General features: G+C 65.3%; 1 protein-coding gene across 1 annotated transcript in view; it reads right to left on the bottom strand.

Moving 5' to 3' along the window:
* Positions 1-10,000, bottom strand: part of LOC147118201 (NUT family member 2F-like) — an 18,081-nt gene that overhangs the window by 1,504 nt on the left and 6,577 nt on the right. Inside the window, exon 2 of the mRNA XM_085983678.1 lies at positions 3,498-4,270. Within this exon, the coding sequence (XP_085839804.1) occupies positions 3,498-4,255 (758 nt within the window). The 5' untranslated portion in view covers positions 4,256-4,270. The remainder of the gene's footprint in view (positions 1-3,497; positions 4,271-10,000) is intronic.

The following is a 10,000-nucleotide window of genomic DNA, read 5'->3' as shown; positions in this document are numbered from 1 at the left end:
ACACTCCCAGGGCAGGTACAGCACGGGTTAGATACAGAGTAAAGCTCCCTCTACACTGTCCCATCAAACATTCCCAGGGCAGGTACAGCACGGGGTTAGATACAGAGTAAAGCTCCCTCTACACTGTCCCATCAAACACTCCCAGGGCAGGTACAGCACGGGTTAGATACAGAGTAAAGCTCCCTCTACACTGTCCCATCAAACACTCCCAGGGCAGGTACAGCACGGGTTAGATACAGAGTAAAGCTCCCTCTACACTGTCCCATCAAACACTCCCAGGGCAGGTACAGCACGGGTTAGATACAGAGTAAAGCTCCCTCTACACTGTCCCAAACATTTGCGACTCAGGCCCCCATCAGGGAGGAGCCATTCATCCTCTCTATCTAGTTTGGGGTGCTGGGGCGGGGGTTTGGTTGACACCAGATCCGAGAGTGTGAAAGGACACTGTTTGACCCACTACCCCACCCAGGTCAGTAGGAGTTAATGGGAAGGGGATGTGTCCATTGGGATTGTGTACAGTGGGAGTGAATGGGAAGGGGTTCGGTCCATTGGGATTGTGTACAGTGGAAGTGAATGGGAAGGGGTTTGGGTCCATTGGGATTGCATACAGTGGGAGTGAATGGGAAGGGGTTTGGGTCCATTGGGATTGTGTACAGTGGAGTGAATGGGAAGGGGTTGGGTCCATTGGGATTGCATACAGTGGGAGTGAATGGGAAGGGGTTTGGGTCCATTGGGATTGTGTACAGTGGAGTGAATGGGAAGGGGTTGGGTCCATTGGGATTGTGTACAGTGGGAGTGAATGGGAAGGGGTTGGGTCCATTGGGATTGCATACAGTGGGAGTGATTGGGAAGGGGTTGGGTCCATTGGGATTGTGTACAGTGGGAGTGAATGGGAAGGGGTTGGGTCCATTGGGATTGTGTACAGTGGGAGTGAATGGGAAGGGGTTGGGTCCATTGGGATTGTGTACAGTGGGGTGAATGGGAATGGGTTGTGTCCATTGGGATTGTGTACAGTGGGAATGAATGGGAAGGGGTTGAGTCCATTGGGATTGTGTACATTGGGAGTGAATGGGAAGGGGTTGGGTCCATTGGGATTGCATACAGTGGGAGTGATTGGGAAGGGGTTGGGTCCATTGGGATTGTGTAGACTGGGTGTGAATGGGAAGGGGTTGGGTCCATTGGGATTGTGTACAGTGGGAGTGAATGGGAAGGGGTTGGGTCCCATTGGGATTGTCTACAGTGGGAGTGAATGGGAAGGGGCTTGGGTGCATTGGGATTGTGTACAGTGGGAGTGAATGGGAAGGGGTTGGGTCCATTGGGATTGTGTACAGCGGGAGTGAATGGGAAGGGGTTGGGTCCATTGGGATTGAGTACAGTGGGAGTGAACGGGAAGGGGTTGGGTCCATTGGGATTGTCTACAGTGGAAGTGAATGGGAAGGGGTTGGGTCCATTGTGATTGAGTACAGTGGGAGTGAACGGGAAGGGGTTGGGTCCATTGGGATTGTCTACAGTGGGAGTGAATGGGAAGGGGTTGGGTCCATTGGGATTGTGTACAGTGGGAGTGAATGGGAAGGGATTGGGTCCATTGGGATTGTGTACAGTGGGAGTGAATGGGAAGGGGTTGGGTCCATTGGGATTGTGTAGCCTGGGTGTGAATGGGAAGGGGTTGGGTCCATTGGGATTGTGTACAGTGGGAGTGAATGGGAAGGGGTTGGGTCCATTGGGATTGCATACAGTGGGAGTGAATGGGAAGCGGTTGGGTCCATTGGGATTGCATACAGTGGGAGTGAATGGGAAGGGGTTGGGTCCATTGGGATTGCATACAGTGGGAGTGAATGCGAAGGGGTTGGGTCCATTAGGATTGCGTACAGTGCAGTGAATGGGAAGGGTTTGGATCCATTGGGATTGTGTAAAGTGGGAGTGAATGGGAAGGGGTATGGGTCCATTGGGATTGTGTAGACTGGGTGTGAATAGGAAGGGGTTGGGTCCATTGGGATTGTGTAGACTGGGTGTGAATGGGAAGGGGTTGGGTCCATTGGGATTGTGTACAGTGGGAGTGAATGGGAAGGGGTTGGGTCCATTGGGATTGTGTACAGTGGGAGTGAATGGGAAGGGGTTGGGTCCATTGGAATTGTGTACAGTGGGAGTGAATGGGAAGGGGTTGGGTCCATTGGGATTGTGTACAGTGGGAGTGAATGGGAAGGGGTTGGGTCCATTGGGATTGTGTACAGTGGGAGTGAATGGGAAGGGGTTGGGTCCATTGGGATTGTGTACAGTGGGAGTGAATGGGAAGGGGTTGGGTCCATTGGGATTGTGTACAGTGGGAGTGAATGGGAAGGGGTTGGGTCCATTGGGATTGTGTACAGTGGGAGTGAATGGGAAGGGGTTGGGTCCATTGGGATTGTGTACAGTGGGAGTGAATGGGAAGGGGTTGGGTCCATTGGGATTGTCTACAGTGGGAGTGAATGGGAAGGGGTTGGGTCCATTGGGATTGTGTACAGTGGGAGTGAATGTGAAGGGGTTGGGTCCATTGGGATTGTGTACAGTGGGAGTGAATGGGAAGGGGTTGGGTCCATTGGGATTGTCTACAGTGGGAGTGAATGTGAAGGGGTTGGGTCCATTGGGATTGTGTACAGTGGGAGTGAATGGGAAGGGGTTGGGTCCATTGGGATTGTGTACAGTGGGAGTGAATGGGAAGGGGTTGGGTCCATTGGGATTGCCTACAGTGGGAGTGAATGGGAAGGGTTTGGGTCCATTGGGATTGTGTACAGTGGGAGTGAATGGGAAGGGGTTGGGTCCATTGGGATTGTGTACAGTGGGAGTGAATGGGAAGGTGTTGGGTCCATTGGGATTGTGTACAGTGGGAGTGAATGTGAAGGGGTTGGGTCCATTGGGATTGTGTACAGTGGGAGTGAATGGGAAGGGGTTGGGTCCATTGGGATTGTCTACAGTGGGAGTGAATGTGAAGGGGTTGGGTCCATTGGGATTGTGTACAGTGGGAGTGAATGGGAAGGGGTTGGGTCCATTGGGATTGTGTACAGTGGGAGTGAATGGGAAGGGGTTGGGTCCATTGGGATTGCCTACAGTGGGAGTGAATGGGAAGGGTTTGGGTCCATTGGGATTGTGTACAGTGGGAGTGAATGGGAAGGGGTTGGGTCCATTGGGATTGTCCACAGTGGGAGTGAATGTGAAGGGGTTGGGTCCATTGGGATTGTGTAGACTGGGTGTGAATGGGAAGGGGTTGGGTCCATTGGGATTGTGTACAGTGGGAGTGAATGGGAAGGGGTTGGGTCCATTGGGATTGCCTACAGCAGGAGCCGACTGTATCCTATTAGGCCCGCAGGGAGTTCCCGCTCAGATTGGGAGGATTTTTCCCTCACCCCTGCCCCTGGGAGCGAGTGTAAGTTGGTCCGGACCAGCCTGTGTCTCTCTGTCCGGATCGGGTGTGGGGGGGTGGTTTTGCTGGGTGGGTGTCAGAGTTCAACCGGGAGCCTTACATGAAGAAGCAAGCCACGGCCTCGGTGTCGGGGGTGAGCGGGAAGTGCTTCTTGACAAGCCCCTTGTACTGCTGCCACTTCCTGAAGTTCTCGTAGACCCCTCGGGAGTAGCCGATGTTCATCGGGAGGCTGGCCACCGGCTCGCGGACCCCCGCCCCTCCCCCGCCGGCCCCCGCAGCCTGGGAGATGCTGAGGACCACGGGGTTGGGGGCGGCGCTGAAGATGATGGGGGTGATCTGCCCCCTCCAGGGGACCGGCAGCCCCGGGTTGCGGTGCCCGCTCTCGGGCCTCCTCTGCGGCGGGGGGGCCTCCTTGTGGATGATGATCTGGTTGAGGTTGGCGGGACGTGAGATGACGATGCTCTTGGCGTTGGGCAGGCGGCAGACGTTGAGGCTGGGCACCAGGCCCAGGGGCAGGTTGATAACTTTGACGTTCTGGCCGGACTTGATCCACTTGATGCAGGGCGAGGTGAGGATCACCGTCTTGGTCTTGGGGTTGTGGACCTCCAGCCGGGAGCCGGGGTTGGAGGCCAGGGAGCGGGACTCCATGGTGAGCTGGGGGTTGGGGCTGACGGTCAGCGTGACGCCCGGCGAGGACATGGACACTGTGCCAATGCCAGGCTGCGGGGCACGGTGGTGGTTGGGGAACTGCAGCTTCACCTTGGCAGGGTCCAGGGACACCAGGGTGACCTTCTGTCCCGGGGGCGGGCACTTGTCGGCCAACATCTGGGCAGGGATCTTCCCCAACGAGCCGTCCATCCTGGGTCGATGCACCTGGAGAGGAGAGAACGAGGGGGTTACAATCGACGCACGCCATTGGTACAGACACTGATTCCCACCCGACCTTAGACCGTAATCCCCCCCGACCCCGGACCGCAATCCCCCCCCGACCCCGGACCGCAATCCCCCCCAACCCCGGATCGTAATCCCCCCCGACCTCGGACCGTAATCCCCCCCGACCCCGGACCGTAATCCCCCCCGACCCCGGACCGTAATCCCCCTCGACCCCGGACCGCAATCCCCCCCGACCCCGGACCGTAATCCCCCCCGACCCCGGAACGTAATCCCCCCCGACCTCGGACCGTAATCCCCCCCGACCCCGGACCGCAATCCCCCCCGACCCCGGACCGCAATCCCCCCGACCCCGGACCGTAATCCCCCCCGACCCCGGACCGTAATCCCCCCCGACCCCGGACCGTAATCCCCCCCGACCTCGGACCGTAATCCTCCTCGACCCCGGACCGTAATCCCCCCCGACCCCGGACCGTAATCCCCCTCGACCCCGGACCGTAAATCCCCCCCGACCCCGGACCGTAATCCCCCCCGACCCCGGACCGTAATCCCCCCCGACCCCGGACCGTAATCCCCCCCGACCCCGGACCGCAATCTCCCCCGACCCCGGACCGCAATCCCCCCGAACCCGGACCGTAATCCCCCCGACCCCGGACCGTAATCCCCCCCCGACCCCGGACCGTAATCCCCCCCGACCCCGGACCGTAATCACCCCGACCCCGGACCGTAATCTCCCCCGACCCCGGACCGTAATCCACCCCGACCCCGGACCGCAATCCCCCCGACCCCGGACCGTAATCCCCCCCGACCCGGGACCGTAATCCCCCCGACCCCGGACCGTAATCCCCCCGACCCCGGACCGTAATCCCCCTGACCCCGGACCGTAATCCCCCCTGACCCCGGACCGTAATCCCCCCCCGACCCCGGACTGTAATCCCCCCCGACCCCGGACCGTAATCCCCCCCGACCCCGGACCGTAATCCCCCCGACCCCCAGACCGTAATCCCCCCCGACCCCGGACCGTAATCCCCCCCGACCCAGGACCGCAATCCCCCCCGACCCCGGACCGTAATCCCCCCCGACCCCGGACCGTAATCCCCCCGACCCCGGACCGTAATCCCCCCCGACCCCGGACCGCAATCCCCCCCGACCCCGGACCGTAATCCCCCCCGACCCCGGACCGTAATCCCCCCCGACCCCGGACCGTAATCCCACCCGACCCCGGACCGTAATCCCCCCCGACCCGGACCGTAATCCCCCCCGACCCCGGACCCGTAATCCCCCGACCCCGGACCGTAATCCCCCGCGACCCCGGACCGTAATCCCCCCCGACCCCGGACCGTAATCCCCCCCGACCCCGGACCGTAATCCCCCCCGACCCCGGACTGTAATCCCCCCCGACCCCGGACCGTAATCCCCCCCGACCCCGGACCGTAATCCCCCCCGACCCCGGACCGTAATCCCACCCGACCCCGGACCGTAATCCCCCCCGACCCCGGACCGTAATCCCCCCCGACCCCGGACCGTAATCCCCCCCGACCCCGGACCGCAATCCCCCCCGACCCCGGACAGTAATCCCCCCCGACCCCGGACCGTAATCCCCCCGACCCCGGACCGTAATCCCCCCGACCCCGGACCGTAATCCCCCCCGACCCCGGACCGTAATCCCCCGACCCCGGACCGCAATCCCCCCGACCCCGGACCGCAATCCCCCGACCCCGGACCGTAATCCCCCCCGACCCCGGACCGTAATCCCCCCCGACCCCGGACCGTAATCCCCCCCGACCCCGGACCGTAATCCCCCGACCCCGGACCGCAATCCCCCCCGACCCCGGACCGCAATCCCCCAACCCCGGACCGAATTCCCCCCGACCCCGACCGTAATCCCCCCCGACCCCGGACCGTAATCCCCCCCCGACCCCGGGCTGCAATCCCCCCCGACCCCGGACCGTAATCCCCCCCGACCCCGGACCGTAATCCCCCCCGACCCCGGACCGTAATCCCCCCCGACCCCGGACCATAATCCCCCCCGACCCCGGACCGTAATCCCCCCCGACCCCGGACCGTAATCCACCCGACCCCGGACCGCAATCCCCCCCCGACCCCGGACCGTAATCCCCCCCGTCCCCGGACCGTAATCCCCCCGACCCCGGACCGTAATCCCCCCCGACCCCGGACCGTAATCCCCCTGACCCCGGACCGTAATCCCCCTGACCCCGGACCGTAATCCCCCCCGACCCCGGACCGTAATCCCCCCGACCCCGGACCGTAATCCCCCCCCGACCCCGGACCGTAATCCCCCCGACCCCCGGACCGTAATCCCCCCCGACCCCGGACCGTAATCCCCCCTGACCCCGGACCGTAATCCCCCCCGACCCCGGACCGTAATCCCCCCGACCCCGGACCGTAATCCCCTCCGACCCCGGACCGTAATCCCCCTGACCCCGGACCGTAATCCCCCCGACCCCGGACCGTAATCCCCCCCGACCCCAGACCGTAATCCCCCCGACCCCAGACCGTAATCCCCCCCGACCCCGGACCGTAATCTCCCCCCGACCCCGGACCGTAATCCCCCCCTAACCCCGGACCGTAATCCCCCCGACCCCGGACCTAATCCCCCCCGACCCCGGACCGTCATCCCCTCCGACCCCGGACCGTCATCCCCCTGACCCCGGACCGCAATCCCCCCCGACCCCGGACCGTAATCCCCCCCGACCCCGGACCGTAATCCCTCCGACCCCGGACCGTAATCCCCCCCCGACCCCGGACCGTAATCGACCCCGGACCGTAATCTCCCCGACCCCGGACCGTAATCCCCCCGACACCGGACCGCAATCCCCCCCGACCCCGGACCGTAATCCCCCCCGACCCCGGACCGTAATCCCCCCCGACCCCGGACCGTAATCCCCCCCGACCCCGGACCGTAATCCCCCCTGACCCCCGGACCGTAATCCCCCCGACCCCGGACCGCAATCCCCCCCGACCCCGGACCGTAATCCCCCCCGACCCCGGACCGTAATCCCCCCCGACCCCGGACCGTAATTCCCCCCGGCCCCGGACCGTAATCCCCACGACCCCGGACCGTAATCCCCCCCGACCCCGGACCGTAATCCCCCCGACCCCGGACCGTAATCCCCCCCGACCCCGGACCGTAATCCCCTCCGACCCCGGACCGTAATCCCCCTGACCCCGGACCGTAATCCCCCCGACCCCGGACCGTAATCCCCCCCGACCCCAGACCGTAATCCCCCCCGACCCCAGACCGTAATCCCCCCCGACCCCGGACTGCAATCTCCCCCGACCCCGGACCGTAATCCCCCCCTGACCCCGGACCGTAATCCCCCCGACCCCGGACCGTAATCCCCCCCGACCCCGGACCGTAATCCCTCCGACCCCGGACCGTAATCCCCTTGACCCCGGACCGCAATCCCCCCGACCCGGGACCGTAATCCCCCCGACCCCGGTCCGTAATCCCCCCTGACCCCGGACCGTAATCCCCCCCCGACCCCGGACCGTAATCCGCCCCGACCCCGGACCGCAATCCCCCCCGACCCCGGACCGTAATCCCCCCGACCCCGGACCGTAATCCCCCCCGACCCCGGACCGTAATCCCCCCCGACCCCGGACCGTAATCCCCCCCGACCCCGACCGTAATCCCCCCCGACCCCGGACCGTAATCCCCCCGACCCCGGACCGTAATCCCCCCCGACCCCGGACCGTAATCCCCCCCCGACCCCGGACCGTAATCCCCCCCGACCCCGGACCGTAATCCCCCCGACCCCGGACCGTAATCCCCCCCGACCCCGGACCGTAATCCCCCCCGACCCCGGACCGTAATCCCACCCGACCCCGGACCGTAATACCCCCCCGACCCCGGACCGTAATCCCCCCCGACCCCGGACCGCAATCCCCCCCGACCCCGGACCGCAATCCCCCCGACCCGGACCGTAATCCCCCCCGACCCCGGACCGTAATCCCCCCCCGGCCCCGGACCGTAATCCCCCCACGACCCGGACCGTAATCCCACCGACCGCAATCCCCCCCGACCCCGGACCGCAATCCCCCCGACCCCGGACCGTAATCCCCCCCGACCCCAGACCGTAATCCCCCCGACCCCGGACCGTAATCCCCCCCGACCCCGGACCGTAATCCCCCCGACCCCGGACCGCAATCCCCCCGACCCCGGACCGCAATCCCCCCGACCCCGGACCGTAATCCCCCCCGACCCCGGACCGTAATCCCCCCCCGACCCCGGACCGTAATCCCCCCCCGACCCGGACTGCAATCCCCCCCGACCCCGGACCGTAATCCCCCCGACCCCGGACCGTAATCCCCCCCGACCCCGGACCGTAATCCCCCCTGACCCCGGACCGTAATCCCCCCCGACCCCGGACCGTAATCGCCCCGACCCCGGACCGTAATCCACCCCGACCCCGGACCGCAATCCCCCCCGACCCCGGACCGTAATCCCCCCTGACCCCGGACCGTAATCCCCCCGACCCCGGACCGTAATCCCCCGACCCGGACCGTAATCCCCCTGACCCCGACCGTAATCCCCCTGACCCCGGACCGTAATCCCCCCGACCCCGGACCGTAATCCCCCCCGACCCCGGACCGTAATCCCCCCGACCCCGGACCGTAATCCCCCCCGACCCCGGACCGTAATCCCCCCGACCCCGGACCGTAATCCCCCCCGACCCCGGACCGTAATCCCCCCGACCCCCGGACCGTAATCCCCCCCCCCGGCCCCGGACCGTAATCCCCCCCGACCCCGGACCGTAATCCCACCGACCGCAATCCCCCCCGACCCCGGACCGCAATCCCCCGACCCCGGACCGTAATCCCCCCCGACCCCAGACCGTAATCCCCCCCGACCCCGGACCGTAATCCCCCCCGACCCCGGACCGTAATCCCCCCGACCCCGGACCGCAATCCCCCCCGACCCCGGACCGCAATCCCCCCGACCCCGGACCGTAATCCCCCCCCCGACCCCGGACCGTAATCCCACCCCCGACCCCGGACCGTAATCCCCCCCCGACCCCGGACTGCAATCCCCCCCGACCCCGGACCGTAATCCCCCCCGACCCCGGATCGTAATCCCCCCCGACCCCGGACCGTAATCCCCCCTGACCCCGGACCGTAATCCCCCCCGACCCAGGACCGTAATCGCCCCCGACCCCGGACCGTAATCCACCCCGACCCCGGACCGCAATCCCCCCCGACCCCGGACCGTAATCCCCCCTGACCCCGGACCGTAATCCCCCCGACCCCGGACCGTAATCCCCGACCCCGGACCAGTAATCCCCCTGACCCCGGACCGTAATCCCCCTGACCCCGGACCGTAATCCCCCCTGACCCCGGACCGTAATCCCCCCGACCCCGGACCGTAATCCCCCCCGACCCCGGACCGTAATCCCCCCCGACACCCGGACCGTAATCCCCCCCGACCCCCGGACCGTAATCCCCCCCGACCCCGGACCGTAATCCCATCCGACCCCGGACCGTAATCCCCCTGACCCGGACCGTAATCCCCCCGACACCGGACCGTAATCCCCCCCGACCCCGGACCGTAATCCCCCCCCGACCCCAGACCGTATTCCCCCCGACCCCGGACCGTAATCTCCCCGACCCCGCACCGTAATCCCCCCCTGACCCCGGACCGTAATCCCCCCGACCCCGGACCGTAATTCCCCCCGACCCGGACCGTAATCC

Source organism: Somniosus microcephalus, chromosome 4, assembly GCF_052327205.1.
Source record: "Somniosus microcephalus isolate GS21.2 chromosome 4, FLI_Smic_1.0, whole genome shotgun sequence".
In the NCBI taxonomy this organism is placed as follows: Eukaryota; Metazoa; Chordata; class Chondrichthyes; order Squaliformes; family Somniosidae; genus Somniosus; species Somniosus microcephalus.
Note: the sequence above shows the minus strand (reverse complement) of the source record. Positions and strands in the feature narration are given on the sequence as shown.